We start from the raw sequence: 23,226 nt of genomic DNA, 5'->3' as shown, positions 1-23,226 counted from the left end.
TTGCCACTGTTATTCCCTGGCAACTGGAATCTGAAGGCATTTTACCCCACCCCATGTAACATGGACTCTTCGCTGTTATTAGGTCTTAATATACTTGATCTTCATGATTTTTACCTAAGCCCTTTTGAATGCCATCTTAGTACAGGTAGTCTTGGACTTATGACCACAATTATGACTTATGACCACCTCTGTGATCATATTAAGAGCAACTGCGTTCTCTTCGATGATGATGTAAAGCTATTCAACACCACCGACAATACTGCTACCCTTCAAAAAGACCTCGACTATGTATCAGAATGGTCAAACAAATGGCAACTTCAAATCTCAACAAATAAATGCTCTGTCTTACATATTGGCAAAAAAAATCAGAAAATAAAACACAAGCTGAATAGTCAAGACCTTGTTGATGGTCCAAAATCTGTCAAGGACCTTAGAGTACTCATCTCTAATGATCTAAGTGCTAGAGCCCACTGTAATTACATAGCCAAAAAGCCATTAAGAGTTGTTAACCTAATCCTGTGTAGCTTTTTCTCTGGTAATATCACACTACTAACTGGAGCATACAAAACATTTGCTAGACCAATACTTGAATACATCTCATCAGTCTGGAATCCGCATTACATATCGGATATTAATATGGTCAAGAAAGTCCAGAAATATTTCACAAGAAGAGTTCTCCACTCCTCTACTCATAGCAGAATACCTTATGCCACCAGACTTGAAATTTTAGATCTAGACAACCTAGAACTACACCACCTTCGGTCTGATCTAAGTATAGTACATAAAATTATATATTGCAATGTCCTACCTGTCAATGAATACTTCAGCTTCAACCACAACAATACAAGAGCACACAATAGATACAAACTCAAGGTAAACCGCACCAAACTTGATTGCAGGAAATATGACTTCAGCAACAGAGTGGTCAATGTCTGGAATACTCTACCTGACTCTATGGTTTCTTCCCCAAACCTCAAAAACTTAACCTTAGACTGTCTACTATTGACCTTCCTAAGAGGTCTGTAGGGGGTGTGAATAAGTGCAGCAACGTGCCTACCACCCCTGTCCTATTGTTTCTTTTTTTTCTTATATGTATCCATTTCATGTATTCATAACTATGTTTATACTTATACCTGTTATCTTATAATCGCTTGACAAAATAAAATAAAAAATAATAAAAAAAATTAAGCCCAACATTTCTGTTGCTAAGCGAGAAATTTGTTAAGTGAGTTTTGCCCCATTTTATAAGTTTTCTTGCTATAGCTGTTAAGTGAACCACTGTTAGAAACATGCTTGTTAATGGAATCCGGTTTTCCCAATGAGTTGCTTGTCAGAAGGTCACAAAAGGTGATCACATAACCCTGGGGCACTGCAACCTTCATAAATATGTACCAATTGCCTTGTGTCAGAATTTTGATCATGTGACAGTGGGGATGCTGTAATGGTCATAAGTATAAAAAATGATCATAAGTCACTTTTTTCAATACCATTGTAACTTTAAAAGGCCACTAAATGAACTGTTGTAAATCAAGGACTACCTGTAACCATCATATGTATTACGGCAATTAACTCTACGGATTAATTATGCACCATAAAGATGTTCTTTTGTCACTCCTAGACTTCACAATTATTTTACAATGTTTGGCCTTAGTATTCTGAGATAGAGAGAAAAACATTTCCCCATCCATTTTATCCAGGCATGCCCTCACCTCCACCAAGCTAAAGAACTACAAATATTTTAGCCTTTTTCGTACAATGCTCAAGGCCCTAATCATTTCAATTCCTTTCTTCCACACTTTTAAAAACTTTTTAATATTATTTTCAAATGTACTGAGCAGAATTTTATGTTCACATTACATATACTTGTGTAATGGCATCAGAATATTATTTGCTTATTTGCTGTAACATTCTATATTTTCTAATCTAAATGTTTATAATAAAATGTGAGGTAAAATTCACCGTCACAAAACTATCAAAATAAAAATGTATTCAAATGTCTTAAATTAATTTTAAAAATCAGGCTTCAGCATGCATGACAGGTTGGGAAGAAAGCCTTTCTGAAAGACTTAATATGCCTTAATTAATTCACTATAAGTCTGCCTGGAATTTACTCTTACTGTTTACAAGATTGTTTTTTTCCCTGATTAGCATTAAAGATGCCTTTCTGAAAACAGTGTGTTCTCACTTTTCTGATTTGCCAACTATGTGGAGTTTGACAGCATCTTGCTCATAAAGAAAATAAAAGCTATGAAACCAGTCTGAGTCTTCTGAAAAACTAATTGTCACTGCCTTCCTCAAAATCACCAATGTAGGGGTAGCTCTGAAATCCAGACAGAGACTATACCAAACAGGCAGAATATATTTTATAAACACCCTAGAGTTGTTGTGGTTTTTTAAAGGTGGGCAGCCTTACCAAATCTTATAAATAGCAAAATAAATAAATAATGAAGCAAATCTATTTAAAGCGCACATACCCTATGTATCTTTTGAAAGTGGAAATATGGTTACAGTGGTTCTCACCTACCAGCAGTAGGCAGGCAACTGCATTTTATACAACTCCGGTTTCTAGGTTATTTTCAAAGGCAGCCTTTAATGTGCCCTGCTGTCATTCAAGCCCCATGAACCCAAGCCTCATTTCCATCAGGGCATGTGTTCCTGTTGCCATGTTCTCCTGAGGACCACAAATGGCATACCAGTTGTAGAAAGCTGCTCTGCCCATGGATTTCACCTCCAAGTCACAGATTTGTACCTTCATCAAGAGTGCAAGCCTATCTACACTGTTTCTCCAACAATACGGCCTCCCCCAATAGGAAGTCCTAGCATGTTTTATAGGCATGAAATGAAATTAAGCCCCTCCCCCAAAATTAAGGCCTATATTAAAACATGTGAAATGGGGGGGAAATGGCGGGGGGGCTTGCTGTTAGGAAGCACTTTTGTTGCACACCTGGATATGGTGCTGCCTGTGTTGACCCCGATACAAAGTGCCCCACCAACGCCAAGGTCAACATCCAAGCCGTCGCCGCCCGCCCGCCCGCAGATGCAAGTGGGGGGAATTAAGTCACCCTGAAAAGATGGCCTAGCCATTTTTTCGGGGCTCAAAAAAAAATAAGACCCGGCCTTATTATATGAGAAACACGGTAGAATTAAACTATACTAACAGTGTACCACATGCATTTTAGACAAAAAGCAACACTAATTAGGCTTTGACTTCTTTTTTTCCACACTATTCATACAGCTCCAGACCCAAGTTAAGAATTGTAACACATCTGTAGCTTGACAGGGAATGGTAATGTTTGAAAAATTGTACTAAGAGAAGAACTTGGTAGGTAAAATATAAAGATGTTGATTTTGGCAGAATAATTTTCTGTACTAGTATAACAATTCTAGCCTAAAGCCATGTATAATTTGTGTGAGAAACTGTGGGGAAGCTGGAATAAACAATATAGACATAGAAGTCTATCTGCAGCATATTTTATAAATTTCAACTCAATCGAAGTAGCCAGAAGTAAGGAAAAAAGCATTTCAAATCATTCAAAGAGAATCCTCCTTATTGAATCCACTATAAAGGAGAGTTGGAAATGCTTATAATTGCTAAAATTCTCTATTTACTCTAAGACTAGCATTAAACATACTTTACTGAAGTCTGTGTAGTTCTTGTTTACTTGATCTTGCCCAGCTGTATAAGGCTTGACTATTTTGTTAAGGAATCATTTATGAAAAATAACAATAATACCAAGGTTTCTATAAATATGATATATCTCACCGAGTAATATATATGCTATGTGTACCATGGATGGGGAGACCTGAATAACATCATATAGAACACTAGTAAAGCCTCATTTGTAATACCTTGGGCAATTATGAGTGTCCATGCTGGAAAAAATCCTACAAAATAAAATAGATTTCTGAACAAATCAGAGATGTGAGTATGATAAATGGAATATAGAGATATTTTGCTTATTGACTACACAGCAAAACTGACCAACCTAATTTCAAACAAAGGAAGCATCACATCGATACCACCATGCCTGGATTTCTTAAAGCCTTCCTCTTTCCAGGTGTTTGGCAAGATACCAATGGAGGATTATTTTGTTTTTTTTTTAAATTAAAAACTGAAGCATGTGGATAGAAGCCCTCAAACTGAATAAAAATCTGGATTTCACATACATTAAAATTAGCAACATCATTCACATACTGCAGAGTTAATATAAAATGTACTTCAGCCTTGACAGTGCTGTTCTACTTAAACTGGAAAGAAAAGAATTAACATAACTTGGGGAAAAAAACCACTATATTATTTGCTGTATTTAAATTAGTAGTTAGAATAATTATTACCTAAACAATAAATTAAAGATGTATATTTGAAGGATTCCAACATTATTTATCTTATTATTAGATTTATTTCCTGCCTTTATTTCTACTACTAAAAAGGATGTAGATAATATTCCTGCCTATTTTTTTATAACAGCATCCCTGTGAGGTTGGTTCGGTTGAGAAAGAGTGACCCAAAGTCACCCAGCTGGTTTTCATTAGAGGTTTGATAAGGAACCTATAGACCAGGGGTGTCAATCTCTCAGCGTCATAGCGGCATCACATGATGAATCAGGACATTTTTCTCTTCGCTAAAGGGTGGGGGCGGGATCAGCACATGACATATCCAGCCCATGGGCCATGAGTTTGACACCCCTGCTATACACTAACAAAAAGTTCCAGCAACCCATGGTAGTTAACTGCAAATTAACAACTTCTAAAGACCTATAATATATTTTCCCATGTATATCTCATACTTCACAGCTATATTTTAGATCATCATCATCTTCCAGTCCTGTGCAGAGCACATGGAGCAGCAAGTGTTTTCTGGCATATAGTTTATATACAGGGTATTATTTAGCCAAGCAGACACATTCTCAATAAAAGATGAAATAACATAGTTGGGAGGCTTTTCCTAGACATTCAAAGTTTTATCACTGGTGAGAGTCATGGAGGATGAACTGGTGGGTTATAATATGAAATTAAATTGATCTTTGCCCAGCCCAGGAGTGAATTTGTCTGAACAAAGTGGGAACTGCCCCTACTTTGTGAGTATTTTGATATAAAACTTCCACTTTAGCTTCATCTCACTAGGGGATGGATGAAGAGCAGAAAAATTCTTTGAATATAATCTTGTCAGAAAGAGATTTAAGAACAAATCTTACTGACCAAAAGCTTTTTCGCAACTACTTTGCCTTGATGTTGCTTATCAAACATTAATATTCTAAAAGCTTTGGCTTTACAGTGGCTTTCTGAGCACAATTGTGAGAAATTCAGTATGTTTTTCTGCTCTCAGAAATGGCTTTTATTTAATTGAATCATCTTTCTAAGTTAGGCAAAAATCATTCTAACACAAGAAGGGCAGATTACTGAAGCCATGTGATAGAACATGGTGTTCTTTTAATACACTACACTAAATGAAAACAACCTGAGAGAGATATCTAAAGTTCTTTCAACCACTCCAAGTCATTAGATCCCCTAATTATTTTAATCATTAACAAAGTCCAGCATGTTGATATATTTGTTTTCCCCTTTATCTGCACTATGCGATTGGTATCTAACAATCTGGACTTCTATCTATTTCATAGTCTACTTGAAAACCGACGTCCCTAAAGTATTGAACTCTGAGAATATAATACAGTACAGAGGAGTCCCAGATTAATATACAATACTAGCATTTTTAAAAACTACACATACACATGCATATTGTTCATAACATTGAGAATCCAAACCTGGCAAACACAATGTGTGAATCAGGGACCATTATCATCGAAGATATAGTCTATGAATACTGGAGGAGAGGGGGAGAAATTAGCATACTTTAGAATTTGTTAATATTTATTATTATTTTTTAATTTCTATCTCAAATTATGCTAGTGAAAATCCTAAAATGATTAATAAAACTATTATACAATTATCAAAAAGGCCTCCTGATTCTAATATATAATTACATTATTAGGACAATTTTTGAAATATCTATTACATTCATAAGAACAGGATTCAAGGACAATTTCTCAATCATCATACAATGTCTAACATATCTATCTGGAATAAAAACAAAGGGAAGAACAAATGTTTTTCACAAGGTAAGAACATACTCAGGGACTTCTGAAATACATATTGATGTCTCATAAGATGCCTACTACATCTAGGTTGCCAAAAACAAAGCAACCACAAGATGGAGCTAGGGTTTTCTGTGTTGCTTACTGCCATCTAGTGATGATTCCATTTTTTTTGCAGCTGACATTTAATAAAACTAATTGAAGATACCCTTTTTCAGGCTTCTGTGCCAGTTTCAAGACTCACACTATCTGAGCTGTAACTACATTAAGTATAGTAAACAAACCAAAATTAACTATAGAAACCAAATAAACCAAAATAAAAGAGAAGAAATAACAATAAGATAAACATAAAGATGGCTAAAACTTCCTAGCTAATCCATATATCCACAACAAATGAAACATTAAATGTAAGCTGTACAAACTGGATTTAGAAGTGTCAGGGTCAAGAATACCCTAACCAGATTACTAGTTAACACTGGATTATGAAACAAATAACTTTACTCCCTGTTTATACACAATTGCTTACTCTGCCAGTTTTGGGGAGAATGTAGTTTTCTCTTTAATAGTTCCTCAGTTGGGGTATTGTTTTCTGTTTGATTGTTTGACTGATATTAATCCCTGTTTATTTGAGGGATGTAGGTTGCTGGAGAAAATGTGTTCTAGTCTGTTTCCTTCTTAGTTTTTTTTACTGTTTCTTTTGAATAGTGTGCAAATATGAGTCTTTTTATATGTTTACTGATGGCTGATCCAAATTATAATATTTATATATTATAACTATAAGGCAAAATGCACCAAAACAAAAGCTGTAATGGAGAGTGCAGTAGCATACTGGTAAATTTTGAAACCGAGCTTATTATGACTTCTCTGAGAATTCATAATCATACTATCCCTTAAGGGTATCTATGTCACTATCGTTTTGTTTTCTACTATTTATATTAACAGAAAGTGCCATTCATATTTGATTACAGAAAATTGGTATCTCAAACAACCACTCCATATCTAGAGTACATTTTATGAAGACATGTCTACAGCATTCTTCCAAATATGTTCATCAAGCTAAAAGGGTTCAGTACCCCTGCCTTGACGGCTATGTAAAAGTGAGGGGTAAATCATACACTAAATCATTCATTGTCTTGTGTTCTTTACTTTACCACTCTATTTTTCAAAATTATCACCAACCCCATCACCAAGTCAAACTTTGTAGGTCTTCCCTTTCTCTTAACCCACTAAATTCTCCTTTATATTTTTCCTTTTGAGTCATTCCTCATTCATTGTTTCTGGGTGGCCATATCCTTTCAACTCCCATTGGTCACTCATTTTGATATTCAAATGACCCATTTATATTTGGCCCCATCTCTTCTCATTTTATCACACATAATTCTTAAGTAACCTATTCTCACTGCATTCAACATAACTTTCATGTTTCCACTGAAATACTAATTCTCACTTTAGGTAACAAAGTGGAGGAAAGCATACACCGCCATTTGCACTTGCTTCAATATTCATCTCTTGAAGAAGACCACATAAGACTGCATTTCTTAACATTTTCCCATCTATTCCCATTTTTAATAAATAATTTGCAGAGGTACACAAATGCATCTGCTCTATTTTTTTGCTACTTAAGTAAAACTTCCAATTCTTTGTTCCATTTTCCCATGAAATATAGCTGTCTTGGATAATTTAATGTTTTCAAAATATTTACAGCATTTATTACTTTTCTTTATTAATACGATGTCCTTGAATTATACCATTTGTTTAAATTCCCATCTTTTATATATCATTCCCATTTTTATTAAGTATCATAAATATTTTTGTCAGAAACCCTACCTTCAATTTAACCCCAATTTATTACTTTTATTTTTAATTTCACTTTCTGCTAGGAGCTCCTTGTTTAGCATTTCCAAAACAACTTTCTAATTTCAATAGAACTGATCTGCGTTTTCTCTCTGTCTGTAAGGCCTATTTCTAGTTTTCTTTGACTAAATTCTTTGCACCTATCTTCTTTTCTTTTATACATAAGTTTCATGCACAAATGCTAAGCGTGCAATGAAATTGTACAACGCAGAAAGGCTTAAACATAGTGAAGCATGCTCAAATGTGTAATTAAGTGCTCTGCTCTTGATATAAAATCCTTGAGGAGACTGTTCTTCCAACAAGCACTAGATTAAGGATGATGTGTGAATCCACTTCAATTGTGATGTAGTCAAAGTTGCTTCTCTCCTCTGATATGGTTGAATTTTAATGTTACTGACTTTTTTACTTGGGCTTACAGAGAGATCTCATGCAATGACCACAACTGGGATTGATTACTTGGTTGTTAAGCAAAATGGTGCTAAGAGAAACTGTGACTATGCTTATTATCTTATTTCAGCTTTCCTTTGCTTTAGGCCTGTGAACAGTCAGTCTATGTACAAGGCAGTTGCTAAATATGAACTACCTGTATTTATCTGAAATCCTCTGTAAGCCCTACAGACTCAAATTAAATCAAATTATTTATTTATGCTCTTAGATCAATAAACAAAAATTTAAAATACAGAAAAAGCAAACAAATTTGAAACAACTAATAATGAGAAGAGGGTGTCAACCAGCTTCTGCAAGTCACACCTGTTCCAAAAAAACTTGGCAACTTTTACAGCAATTATCCAAGTTAGTCTTACATACAGGCAATAGCCAGCAATATTTCCTCAGCACTCCAGCCATAATTTTGTAGGATACATTTATCAAACCTATAAATGGACAAAAACCACTATATACTGGGATTGGATTTCTCTTGATAACAATGTCCTTTATAGCATAGGGGGACCTTATAAAGGATCACTTGTCTCCCATGGCTCCTGCTTGTTGGGTAAGATCAGGAAGAGTTGATACGCTTCAGGTCCCTTCAATAAAATAATGCCACCTCTTGGGCCCTAGGAAGCATGCCTCTTTGACATGGTGCCCACCCTCTAGAATGATCTTACCACAGAAATTTGTGCATCACCCACCCTAACAATATTTCAAAAGTATTTGCTCTCCCAGACCATTAGGTAGGGTGATTGTGGAGCCCAATCACTATTTTGTTCTGTGACATATGCTCCAGTTCCTTTATATTGTTTTTCTGCTTATATTTCTGAGGAAATATTTCTGTAAGCCACCCAAGGAACAGAATAGAATAGAATTAAAGTTGGAAGGGACCTTGGAGGTCTTCTAGTCCAACCCCCTGCTTAGGCAGGGAACCCTATACCATTTCAGACAAATGGTATTATTCTGGAGACAGCCTTAAAATCTAATTAATAAATATATAAATAACTTTCAAATATATATATTTCATTTTTCTTTATTAACTTTAGGGAAATTACAGGCTTTCTAAATCCTGTAAAAGCTAATGTGGATTAGTATGGATGGATAGGACTATTAACTGAAAATATCACCATTACTCTAGAGTCTAAATGCTTTTAAGAATGACAACTGCTTCCCTATGCAAAGGAATGCAAAACTGAAGCACAGCATAACATTTTCTGCACTATCATAACGAGTTCTTACACTCAAAGTAGGTACAGTAGCAAAGAATTAGACCTACTGTGAATTTCAAAAGTAAGAAAAACAAACTGTCTTCTCTTAAGTGAAACAATTTTTGGTCACCAATATAGGTGACCAACATTAATGGTCAAAGTCAACAATTAAATCTGCTGGAGTAGAAATCTATCCTTCAAAGAAAGAAAGAAAGAAAGAAAGAAAGAAAGAAAGATATATGTATATATATATATATATATATATATATATATATATATATATATATATATATATATATATATATATATATTTGTTATGACTCCCCTTCAAAATTCAAACGAACAAAACAGAAAGCAGCCGTTTCAAAATTAAATCAAACAGAAAGAAGTCTTACAAGATAACGGTGGGCAGAAATCTCAATCCACAGCATAAATCTTTACTCTGTCCAGCAAACCAGTCCTGACAATGAATCTCAAGTCTCAGAGCTTCTTGCTGTAACGTCCTCACTCAATAAGTCACTTTGTTCCTGGCAAATTCTACCAGCCCAGTTGTGTCCTTTTATACTCATTGAGGCAATGTGCTAATTTACTGACTCGCCCTCTTCCTTTATTCCAGCTGAGTTTGCCTTCTCAAACGTCTTCTGTTCCTTACATTTAACCACAAATTTTCCAAGTTCTCATCTCCACTAGAAGACTCTCTCAAAACTTCCCTGTCAGCCATTCCCGGCTGTTGATCAGATAAGGAACCAAAGGAGGTCAAAGGTCCTGACAATTCTGATACATCAGGTCTGTCTTCCTTTGTCACGTCCATCTCCTCATCCTGGTTACTAGTCCAATCACTGAGCCATGCCAGCACATATTTTTCTGCCATGTCCTCCTCACTTGAACTCATATCAGTCACAGGAGCTGAATCCAAGCCCGGAGCCACAACATACATACATACATACATACATACATACATACATACATACATACACACACACACACACACACACACACACACATACATATACATATACATATATATATATATATACATACATACATACATACATACATACATACTGTGTTACTTTTCATTTGTATTTTTCTTTGAAATCTCATGAAATCTGAGCAACCGTTTAAAAACAAGAAAGGAGATGCTAGGATTCTTGAGAATAAAGAAATCAGAATTTCACTTCATAATGCAGCAACTGGAAGAAAGAATACATTTCATGTTGGGGATCAACAGGAATACACACATCAATATAACTGCCACATGCATGCCTACACACATATAAATGCATGTATGGAACAACTCAACTTCATGGAGAAAATCTATCTATGCGGTCCCTAGGATTTGACATCAATTTGATGGCACATAATCCATCAATCATGGTGCAACTATATACAGTGTGTATGTATCTATGGTGCAATCACATTGCATATACTGTTTTATATTTTAAAATGGATCAGGTTGAGATGGGTAAGTCCAAGAAAATGCAACCAAAATAATCAAAAGCATTGCATGGCTTTTAACTGAAGAAAGATGACAGTATTTGGGTCTTTTTATTTTAAAAAAAAGTTAACAAGGGGGTTAACAAGTTAACAAGTTTGTGTTCCCTCAAAATACAAGAAATGAGAGGATATGCCCCCCCAAAAAAATACTGTATGCAGGGCATAATTGCAACTATGGAATGTGATACCATGAGGTGTGATCAACCTTTAAAAGGGTATCAGGAAAATTTGTGGAAAGCAAAGTTACTCAACAGTTACTGGTTAGATCTGCAAGATTGAGTGCTATGCACACACTCAAAAGACTGAACTAGCCTCAGCTTTTCTAGTTTATCATAATTTTATTATATTTCTTTGTACCATTAGCATATGATGCTTTATTATGAAAGTTAAAGTAAAAAAAGACCATAAGGGCATCTTTCTGAATCATATAATAAGACAAATAGCAAAAAAGGATCTGCCTACATATAAAATAGATCCCTCTCAATCAGAACGTATTTTAAGCAGAACAAAACTGATTACATGTTGTAAAATGAAACACATGTTTTGTTATAATTGATAAATTATTCTTTTCATGCTTCATAAAAACTCTCCACTACTTAAAAAGTTTGCTTAACAATTCTTGACAGCCTAATCTCTTAATATTCTATGTATAAGACATTCTTACAATCTTCATCATAGATTCTTGAACTGATACTGAATTTCCTCAAATGTGGGCATGGGCACCTCGAAGAGGGGGCAAGAAAGAGCAAGTGAAAAAACATGCATCATGATACAAATGAAATGTTCTTTATGTACTTGTGTGAGAAATTAATAAACAAGAATAGGCAAGAGTTTTTGTCATGTGTATCTTCCTCATTAGACCTATGCAAGTAGGAACTATAACAAACGCTGTGGGGTACCTTTACTTCAAAGCAAGAACACCCCTATTCAGATTTGCATGGAATTTCTTCCCCAATCCATTTTAGGTTGTTTTTTTTTCCCAGCTGTACTTCAATATATTGTAGCCATTTTTTTCACTGGTTTATTAATTTGGGTTGAATATTATGAATTAGCAATTGTGGGCTTATTTAGCTCTAATCAAGAATAACCAATTAATGACTCTGCTTTATAGTAGTTTAGGTTTATTTTAAACCCAGTCACTTTCTCTCAGCTCAGCTCACCTCCCAGGGTTGTTGTTGTTGTGAAGAACGAATGTTACATTTATTAAGCTGCCTTAAGTTATTTATAAAAAATAATAATAAAATATATCTCAACTACATTTTTTGTTCTTGGGTAAGGAAAACAATTCTGCAGAAGTAGCAGATTTAGAACTCAGCCTATAAAATACTGAAAATCATAAATTAATGACTCATTCGCAACAAGATGTTTCTTTAAAAATCAAGAGTTTAACATCTTGTATAGAAAAACAAATTCTGCAAGAAACCAAATGTTTCATTAAAAGTTGTGTTCGCTCACTGTAAAATAAAGGTAATAGATTAAAGGCTCATATAAAGACATAGTATTGAAAAATTGATTTTAAAAACCTTGGAAGAATAAGAAAGGAAGAATAAGGAAGGAATAAGGAAGAATAAGGCAACATAGCCTTCCAAATCCTATCTGGATAATGATGACTTACCTTCTTTTCTAACCATTTCCTATCTGTTCTAGAGCAGAAGAGCTAACAAGGAATGAAATGTTTCGTTAAAATTGCATGGAAGCATTTTTTCCTATAGTATCTCAGATACCTCAATTGTTCTGGGATGGTAATGCATGTATGATTATTCTTTTTGTCTCCATTCTTAAGAGCCAATATAGGCAATGGCACAATACTTATTGTATTTTCATCATAAAATTTGTCTGGGCCTGTTGGAGACAAACTGAAATCTGCCAAGATTTCCTGCATGTGTTTTCTTTGTAATCACACATTGAATGTAACATCTGATTGATGTTGAATTGCCCTTTTCAGAGAGAACTAAAATTTCAATCCAAAAGAACTTTCTGTAGAGGCAAAAATACCCATACAGTTTTAAAGAGCAGAGATATTAGCTGGTCTTCTTTCAAAGGAACTTTCCCTGATTTTTTTTTTAAATGTAAGGAATAAAGTACAGAAAAAATAAGATATCAAATATTCTCTTCTCTCTAATTTCACCAAACCTTTACCAAGTTATACTTTGTTCTTAAAATTGTATTATATAAGCAATTGTTATTTATTAAAATATTTGAATTACTTTATGTAACGTCTGCACACATTTCTTTTGTGGTTTTTCAATGTATGTAATCAGCACATACAGAACTGATTTTAAAAAAACCTGGAGTGTAGAAGTTTTGGGGGAGACAACTTGAACAGAGCAATTAACTTCAGTTGTTGGTGTTCCCAAAATGTCAGTGCAATATTCATGTCAGTGTAATAATATTTCCTACAAACCCTATGAAATGTTGCTAAACTATTCTATAAAATGGTTTAATAGAATAAGCCATTATTTGCAATTGCGTTGATTTTAGTACAAAAGGAAGAGTTAGAAGAACTAGAACTGAAATGTCCATTTCCATTTAAAATTCTACTAAGAAAAAAATCTGACTTAAAAACTGACCTAAAGTGATTTCATAAGTCTAATGCCTAAATGATTGTGTGATCTAATGATTTTGCTTTATCTTTTTTCTAACAGAAATATCTTAAACATGTTCTTTAGCATCAAGAACAGTCATGTTGAGCTCTCCATTAATGTTCATGGCAGAGCGCCTCTCTGCAAAGACTGGAATATTTGTGTAACCAATAACCTGCAACAATTGCTCCAGAAGTAGATTATGCTCCATTATGGAACAATAGTCATTGCCAATGTATATATGTAACCAAAGCTTTTCAAGCTTGTGCCAAGACCCTAAGGAACAGGATCAAACACAATCTCATTATAAGCATAGGTTTGTAAGATCATGACTATGTTATTCATTAAAACAGACAAGCAAGTCTGTGAATAATCTACTAAGAGAGAGAAAGAGAGGAAGCTTGGTGAGAAAAATTCCATCTTCTTCCTGATTCTATCAACCTAATTTCCAAACAAAACAAACAAAAACTCAAGTAGTTTCTTTTTATACTCCCTAAGTTCTGGATGTGATGGGGGTAGGGGGAGTTAATTTATCTGAACTGTTGACAGTTAAAGATTTTTGACCCAAATAAAATCTGGGCCTTTGCAATTTTATCTCTCAGAGATTATTCTGTTGGTTTAAAAGTTCGTCCTTTCTCACTCATCTGTAGATATCTACTCCACCCATATTTGCCTTTGTCTTTTCTTATTATACCATAAATAGCACTCTATGAAAACCATGAATATGAGAAATGGCTCAATTTCATTTCCTTTCTCAATATGGTCTTTCCAGATACAACATATCAAGCATCCATATATTTGTTAAGCTTTCATAAAGCCTATGCATTGTGTATTTTACAAATTCAATAAATCTCAACAGCTCTGGGGTTAAAGAAAGCTGAAATGCACCTGCTTCAAAAGCACTATGATTCCACCACCCCCTGGTTCTAATAACAAGGCCTTGAATTCCCCTAAATCCTATAAAAACTGTCATGAACCCTAAATTTGTCTTTATCATGAAATCTGACAAAAACACATTAATTCCAAACATTGTTTAGAGAAAACCTCTTTAACAAAAAACATTTTTCATATGAAAGGTGTAAGAAATTCCATAGAGTAACTATTATAAGTGACAATACAGTTGAGTAGAAAAATATAGTTACTATTCCTGTGATACTTTGAGCTCTGAAGTAATATTCCACAGTGCTAGCTTACTTTGTTTAGTTTCCAAAGCAATACAATGGCATTTTAATTAAGATGTAGTTGCCATGTGGATATTGCTAAACTGTTAAAGCAGCTAAATGTTTAATTATCATTGAGTATTAATGAACAACCTTGCCTTTTCATCTTTTATGAACATCTTTTAAAGTCAAAGCCAATTTCAGTGCTTCATATCTTATGGAGTAAAATATTCATATACAATAAGTGCTCTTGGGAAATCTGTAATCTTTGTGTTAGAGAAACTGCCAAAGTTTGTAACAGAACAAAAAGCAATTTTTAGTCTAGAGAAGAATCCAAATCAAATGATTAAATAGGGATATCAGAAAAGACACAATATTAAGTGTATTGCTACAACTTTATAAATGTAATGAAGAACATTTTAATTAATCCCAGTGCTTGGCTAGGAAATGTAAAATAATTTATAAAATCAATGTTATGTACTTTGACAATTAACAAATAAGCATTAAAACAAGCAATTACAATCACTGCTTGAAACATGCACTCATTTGAATGTAAAGCAAAAGAGCAAAATATAAAGGCCTTTAAATGCTGTGCAAGGAAACAATTCAAATTCTTTCTGCCATGTATAGGAACTGGTACAGGATATCTTCTTCAGGATTCCTTTGATCACAAAAAGCAATCCTGAACAATACTTTCCCAAAGATTATTATCATATATGCATATGCCGCAATAGCTTTTTAAAAAGCATAATGGTAAACAGTTAAAGTATAGTATAAAGTATATTTTTTGCTATAATAGTCTATGCTAAAAAATTTGCAATAGCAACATTACCAAGGAAAGCGAGGAAACAAAATATTTTCTGCATACACAGACGTCTATATACTTGAAATGATTGCAGTCAACCACCCTTAACTTCTGATTTCATAAAGAACAAGGCCTGAGTTCAAGAAGAAGTTAATTGCCATGATAGAAACTTAACAGCAATTAAAATAGTCCCAGTGGCTGCACATTAGCATCTCAAATAGACTCATTTGGTTTAGTTAAAACATTTAGTCTTAGTTAAAACATTTACTTTTACTTAAAGTAAATTTGGGGCATGTTGCTAAAACAATCACAGTTTAATCCAGGGTTTCACAAGTGTTATTAACTTGATCTCTTCCTCCTTCCTTTTCAAATTACCTCCCTGACACCACCCCACTGCAGCATCAGTTCTTTGCTATAGATGTTCACATTCTATTATTGGCACACATGCATGAACTACAGATTAGGAATATAATCTGACCATTATACCAGAGGGAGAACCCAACCCAATGAGAAGAGGAACAAAATATTTCTGTCTCCCTCTTTCAGATGTATGCATGTAGAGATAAACGTTTCCATATATGTCAGCTGATTATATTGATAACAGTCATTTCACAGCTCCAGTATAGACGAGAGTTAGACAGTGTGGTCCGCCACTGGGCTTCAATCTCTCCATATATACCTCATGTGCATAGAAAAAGGTCTACCTGCTTGTTATGTTGCACAGCCTCCAAAAACAGTAGCCCTGCATTTGAACACACAATAAAATCTATCCTATAGGAATGGAAGGGAAGCATATTTTTATTTACAAACAGACCCAACTCTTACACATAAGAACATATTCTACAGCAAACAAAACCCATGCATATTAACAAGTGAAGACTACCGTTAAACTAAACATAAAAGCTGAATACGTGTAAAGAGGGAATAAATCCCACTCTCTTCCCTGTTTATACACAGAATATAAACAAACCACACAGCTTTTACTACCGGTAGTACTATCACACACAACCAGCCTATTCAACTTTATTCACCTTGTTTTCCTTTATTTACATAATGTAACATTTTTTTGTAAAAAAGAAGTAACAGGAATGTAGAAGTTAGCAAGCTTCTCCATAGTAAAAAAAAAAAAACCTGACAAGAGGCAATACAATACTAATGTTCAACCAAAACCAATACAACCTATTTGCTCTATTGCTTTATGATTTAGTTGATTCCCAGGAAATTGGACTCAGGGCAATTAAGATTCATAAGCTAAAGCTTTTAAAATTGTATCTGAGGGAAAGTCAAATCTAAATTAGATCAATCCAGGCTTTTAGACGTTCAGCTAGTAGCCTTTGGAGCAAGTGCATCGCTATACAGAGAACATCTCCTCTTACATATTCTTTCCAAAACAGCGACAGGCATATTCTTAAGCAAAATCCCTATAATAAAAATCTATTTGGCTACTTTTAGGAAGCTATTTTGTCCAGTTCACCAAAGTAAATTGAAAATGTTTGGGTAATAACTGAAAGACTTCATGAAGAGATAGCAAATGGATTGTGGTGTTTAAAAGCAAACCTCCAGTTAAGAGGGTTTTAGAAGGTTCTGTTGTGTATTTTTTATTTCCAGACAGTGGACTGTCAAGCGACACATTGTAGGATCGCTGCCTTTCCTGGGGTACCTTAAAAAATCCATAAATGATGTACCCATCCAGCACCACAGCGGAAGGCATAAAAAGCAGATAAGAAGAGGTATGCTTCATCTTAGTCCTCATTTTATGTACACCTTAAGGAAGGTAGCGCTTACTCAAAGGAGCACACAGATGTGTGTTTGTTAAACACCCAAGATGCACCGTGCAGAAAGATGTATAGCCAAACAAATCAAATTGCAAAATGTATGTATGTATGTGCCTTGTTTAAATCAATAAGAGCGGATAAAATTTCGCTATACCGACCGCGTCGCTACTAAAAGCAAAGCCCAACATTCAACCCCTCCGGCCGATTCTCGCTCGCACCCTCGTTACTTTTCCCTCAGCCCCAACGCCGCTCAGGCACTCACATGTCGGTGACTTTCTCCCGCTCGCTCCTCTTGCCGAGCACAGGGAAGGACACGAGGCTGGCGGCGGCTTCGCTGCACCAGATCCGCTCGGGACTGCAGGCGCACGAGGTGGGGCAAGCGGAGGCGAGCAGCCCCCGCCAAGCGCCCAGCATCAGCCAACACAAGCTCCAGAAGCCGGTAGCCGTCGCCTGGGGCGAACCCTGAAGCCGCCGCTGCCGCCACCGCCAACACCACCATGCCCTTGGCGAGGCCCCCATGTCGCCGCCGCTCCTCGGTGGCTTTTCTTCCCGCCCGCCAAGCGCGATCAATCCAGCTCGGCTGCCGGGACACCGAGCCGTCAGTCACTCCAGCATCCTTTTCCTCTCCTGTCCGGGAGGGGGGCAGCCGCTGCCTCGGCCTTCCCCTCGCAAGGCGGCAAGTTCTGGGCTTCGGTCAGGCGGCGAAACCTCCCAGGGCGCAGCGGGCTCCCCCTCAAGAGAGCGTCCGAGGACCAAGCCTGGGAGGGGAGAGAGGAGAAAAGAGAGAGAGATGCCCTGTGAGGAGGGGAGCCGGTGCCTCGTTTGCTTCCCCTCGCCGACTCCGACCCGCTTCCCGCCCCACGAGCAGGGGGCGCCAGCGGCCACGCTGCCCGAGCGGAAAAAGCGCCCGGCCAGCCGCCGCCCGACCCGGGATAGCGACAATTAGAGCTTAACGCAACCACTCCTCCTCGGCCAGGTGGCCGCTGCCCCTACCCAGGCGGCCGAGCCTCGGCAAAAGCTGCAGTGCCGCCGCCGCCGCCACCCAGCTCCGCGGCTCCTGCCCGGTTCCCTCTCGGCTCAAGGCTGAGAAAAGCGGAGGGGGGGGGGGCGTCGTCGCTTCTCGCCGGCGTTCCCCCACCCCACCCCACCCTACCCCCCAACACACACACACACACACACTCACAGAGCCCCACACAACAGGAAGACGCACAGGCGCTGTCACCCGCCGCCGCCTCCCGGTCCACGCGCTTGCTGATAATAAAGCGCCCAGGGTCCTGCTGCAGCCCCAAACCGAGGGAGCTGTCACCGGTGAAGTGACGTTGGGAGGCTGACGCAAGGAGAGGTAGAAAAATCCCCCCCCACAAAAAAGCCCGATTCTTTTTGAAGGAGTGGGGGGGGGGGAGAGGAGAGGAAGAGGAGGGGGAAAGAGGTGTGGGCAACGAGATACCAATAGTCAGGCGGAGAGTCTGGATACAACACACACACACACACACACACACACACACACACACAACACGCGCGCACGCGTGAGGATGAACGAGACAGTCCGTCTCCCTGTACAAAAAACCTCGGTGTGTGTGTGTGTGTGTGTGTGTGTGTGTGTGTGTGTGTGTGTGTCCCTCTTCCCCCCCTCTATTCCTCTCCCTCACCCTTTCTCCCTCTTCCCCAATCCCTCTTTCTCCTTCTCTCTCCCTCTCCTTCTCTCCCTTTCTCCCTCTCCCTCTTTCTCACCCCCTCTCCTTCTCTCCCCCTTTCCTTCTCTCTCTCTTCGTCTCTCCCTCTTTCACTCTCCCTTTCTCCCTCTCCCTCTTTCTCTCTTCTTCTTTCACTCTCCCTTTCTCCCTCTTTCTCCCCCCTCTCTCTGCTTCTCTCCCTCCCTTTCCTTCTCTCTCTCTTCTCTCCCTCTCCCTCTTTCTCACCCCCTCCCTCTTTCCTCCCTTTCCTTCTCTCTCTCTCTCCCTCCCTCCCTCCCTCTTTATCTCTCCCTCTTCTTTTCTCCCCACCCCTCTCTTTCTCTTTCCTTCTTTTTTTTAATAAATCCTGCAATCTGTCGCCGCCGCCGTGCAAACCGGAGCACGGGCAACAGCAGCTGCGCTTTCTCTCTTCCAAAACACGCCGGGACGTGATCTGAATAACACCCGGCTTGACCTGCGATTGAAACGCCTCCCGGCTCTTTCTCGAAGGGAGGGTGGCTCTTCTCTACGTTTCACCGCCTTCCGCAGTGCAAGGGACAGCGGGCGAGTCCCGTTTTTCGCTTTCCACGCGCTCGGCGCTCGCCAGTTGCAGCAATTGGGGACCGCAACCGGGTCGTTCGGGGCGGCCAGCGCTGCGGGCTTTCCTAGGCTAAGAGAAGATGAAGCCCGGGATCGTCGGTGTTGGCATTGTAACCCGGTTAAGAACCGGGGAGACGGATGGCAATCCAACATTCCTTCCAGCCTGCCTGCCCGGCGATAGGGCTAATCAGCTTTCTCCGCTGAAAGACACGCGTGCATGTCACAGGCATGCATGCAATTTGTACACACCGGTGAATCTGGAGACAAGCGATATATACAACATATATATCTTCCGCGATGCAAGATAGATAGATAGATAGATAGATAGATAGATAGATAGATAGATAGATAGATAGATAGATAGATAGATAGATAGATAGATAGATAGATAGATAGATAGATGAATGATAGATAGATAGATAGATAGATAGATAGATAGATAGATAGATAGATAGATAGATAGATAGATAGATAGATATGTACTAATAGGAAATATTTTCTTTAAGCACCTTGAATACCCTGGCACGTGTGATGGATGGCAGGCATCAAAACAAGTTGTCACGGAATCTGCCTTTTCATTAGTGGTTGCTCCCTCCCCCTCCCCTCTCTTTCCGCAGTAATTTAAAAAGAAGCAGGAAAAATGCACCGCAGTTTCTTCAGCCAGGAGCGAGGTCTAGCGCCACCCCGTGCCTGAAATGTGAACTACTCGTCGGAACGAAAAACAATCTCATGCGCGTCTGAGGAAGATAATGTCAGATGGAGGTGGGCACGGAAAAACTGCGAGCGCTTTTCTTCTGTTTGCCGTTTCTTCCCCCGGAAGTCAAGATAGCATGTCTTCTCCGTATATACGGATAAGACACTGCAACAAAGTATTTTACTCCCTGAATTGTTCTCTGATCTTGATTTAAGGCATAGCATTTCTTCAAGGACAAATATTTATCTTTTTAAAAAAGTTATTGAAATATTGTTCAGTTTCAGTAAAGTAAGATTCACTTACTGTTGGAGAAATTGAATAATTTTCCAGTTCTATGCTTTTTTGACACCCACCATCAGCACAAAAAATAGAAGGGACTCAAATGAGGCATTTTGGACAATCCCAGATACAGACACATAAATGTATATTTATTTCCACTGTGAGTATAAACTTCTAGAAAAGCCTAGTCTCTATAATTTGTCAGTATACCAATACTGGAAATAAAATAAATAAATCCCTTGGGGTGCTGCCTTCCTCACTGAGTTCATTCATAAGAGTTTTTCAGAATAAAAGAGCATACTGCAGGATGAATTTTAAGAATACCTTTATTTTACTATTTTTTATTTACATCCTGCCCTTTATTATTTTTATAAATGCCTCAAGGCATTGAAATACCTGATACCCCTGCTGCCTCCTATTTTCCCCACAATAACAGTGCTGTGAGTGGAGTGTGGCTGAGAGAGTGATTGGCCGAAGGTCACTCAGCCAACTTTCATGCCTGGAACTCACAAGTCTCCTGGTTTCTAGCCTGGTACGTTAACCACTAGACAAGCTGAGTCCATTATGAGTTGTAATAGATTACAAAAAAATCAAATGGCAAATAACTGCAACTGATACTGTCTGCAATGTGCCCAACTACCCCATATCATTACAGATCTGACTTTGGTTTTTAGAATGGTAACCTGCAAAGAAACATAGCATGGTGAGTATAATGGGGAACAACATCCCCACATCACTTTAGCTTGAACAGGTCTTTTGTAATTAACCAAGTTCATCATGGTGGCCATTTTGTGAAAGTGTTGCAGCAAGCTTTTGGGTGTACCCTTTTGTCCAAATTTTAGTTATTCTTTTATTGTATTGGATTTAGAAAACTATTCAACTCCCAAGTGAGGGTATGTTGTGTGCAAGTGTGGATTAAGTAAGCAGCTTACGTAATCGAAAGAGGGGAAACAATTAAAAAGAAAAGAACATGTGTGCCCAAATAAAACTCACATTGCATTACAAAATATCTTTCAGGAGCTCCTGAACCTAATGAACCTAATCTAGACCAGAGAGCACAGCCACTTTTCAAGACCTTGTGAAACTCTTGGAGGATTTTTAAATGTCTGGAGTCTGGACTGATAGTATTCCAGAGGGCAAGTACCACAACAACAAAAATGTGTGTTTTCAAAGTGACATTCCTTAATGTCAAGGTTGTATTTCAAACAGCACTTTGCAGAAAACTAGGAACTATTGGAACATGCAAAGCACTTACACACGTGGATGTACCGAGATGCACTTATCACTGCCTTTGACACTACATTTTGGACCAGCCTGTAGCATCCAGGTGATGTTCAAGGGCAGCCCCAAGCAGAATGAAATTCAATAGTCTGACCATGAGGTAACTGAACATGCATGAGCATCTTGAAGGGCCTCCCATTCTAGAAATGGGTACAACTTGTTGGAAGAAATATCCTTCTGAGTTCAGTTCAAAGTGGGGAAAAAGACACTGGAATCATGGAAGTTGCTTGGAAAGAAGGTTTGTTGATGAACAGGATCACATGCCATGGAGGTCTTAGGGCGAAGAAAAGGGGAAGGGGTGCTGAGAGTCCCTTGGTTTTATACTCTCTCTGGCTTTGAACTTTCTGCGGCACAGGAAGAGCATCCTGATTGGTTGCTATCAGAGGTCATAGCTAGCTTTGTAGGTCGTGTGCTAAACTTGGTTGAAACTTGGTGGATGATACAATGAAGGGCAATTCAATGGCTCTGCCTGAAGGAGATAAATCTTATGTAGAATAGACTGGCCCAGGCCTTAATGGCCCATTAACAAAGATGGGAGGCTGAGTTTCTGCCTCTCTGAGCTTCTACTTCTCTTTTAGGGGAAATATTCTGGATTTTTAGTATATCCCAAAATCTTTAATTTTTCTAGGAGAGGGGTGGGTTTTAACTTCCAACAATCTGATATACAAGATGGAGCTGTGCAAAGATCCTAATGGTCACTGCCTCTTCAAGCTGTTAGTTCAGGATGAGGTTGGAAATTATTGTTGTTTATGTTGTTAACTTTATTTGCCATCCATCTTGGTTTGAAGTGAATGAAATAGACTTTTAAAAGATAAAAAGAAAAAAGGGAATATCTGTCTCATTAGCCCAGAGAGCCTTCATTAACCCAGGTCTGCTTATACAGCCATTATGTTGTTGCATTAATGTTACCACCAAAATATAGATTCCTTAATAGGTCAGTGATTGGACAAATGTAGTTAAAATACACATCAAGTCATGAATACTTCTCATTGTAAGATATAACCTAATATTAACTTTTAATACCCAGTCATTAACTTTGGAGAACTCCTTTGCTTCTGTGCTTTACACAATGTGTATTAACTCTTTTCAAAGATTCCTTGCTTGAAGTTCAATCTGAAATCCTTCAGGCTCTCAAGAACTCTATATTCTTGCCTGAAAAGGAGTTTTGCAAACAAAACAATGTTAATATCAAAAAGACCTGTTCTCTTTAGACTCCTGATCTACACTACGAAAGAATTACATATTTCTCCTTATTGTATATGATAAGTTATGGTGGCCTCTACTGGACAATGCCTAG

The 23,226-nt window shown here is 37.8% G+C and overlaps 1 protein-coding gene across 11 annotated transcripts in view; it reads right to left on the bottom strand.

The window, feature by feature from the left end:
- NTRK2 (neurotrophic receptor tyrosine kinase 2) overlaps positions 1–20,230 on the bottom strand; it is a 193,589-nt gene extending 173,359 nt beyond the window's left edge. For 8 of the 11 annotated variants that reach the window (XM_026703862.2, XM_087926781.1, XM_087926783.1 and 5 more), the window contains exons 1-2: positions 18,613–18,762; positions 17,665–18,160 (exon numbers count right to left, since the gene is read on the bottom strand). In XM_026703862.2, the coding sequence (XP_026559647.1) occupies positions 17,665–17,921 (257 nt within the window). In that variant the 5' untranslated portion in view covers positions 17,922–18,160; positions 18,613–18,762. Of the gene's footprint in view, positions 1–17,664; positions 18,161–18,395; positions 18,527–18,612; positions 18,763–20,184 lie in introns of those variants that run through there. The other 3 variants (XM_087926778.1, XM_087926784.1, XM_087926779.1) reach the window with 2 other exon arrangements.
- Positions 20,231–23,226: the final 2,996 nt, after the last annotated feature.

The sequence above is a fragment of the Pseudonaja textilis genome, chromosome 2 (genome assembly GCF_049901715.1).
Source record: "Pseudonaja textilis isolate UNSWEBS1 chromosome 2, rPseTex1.2, whole genome shotgun sequence".
NCBI lineage: Eukaryota > Metazoa > Chordata > Lepidosauria > Squamata > Elapidae > Pseudonaja > Pseudonaja textilis.
This window is presented reverse-complemented; position numbering and strand designations above follow the sequence as displayed.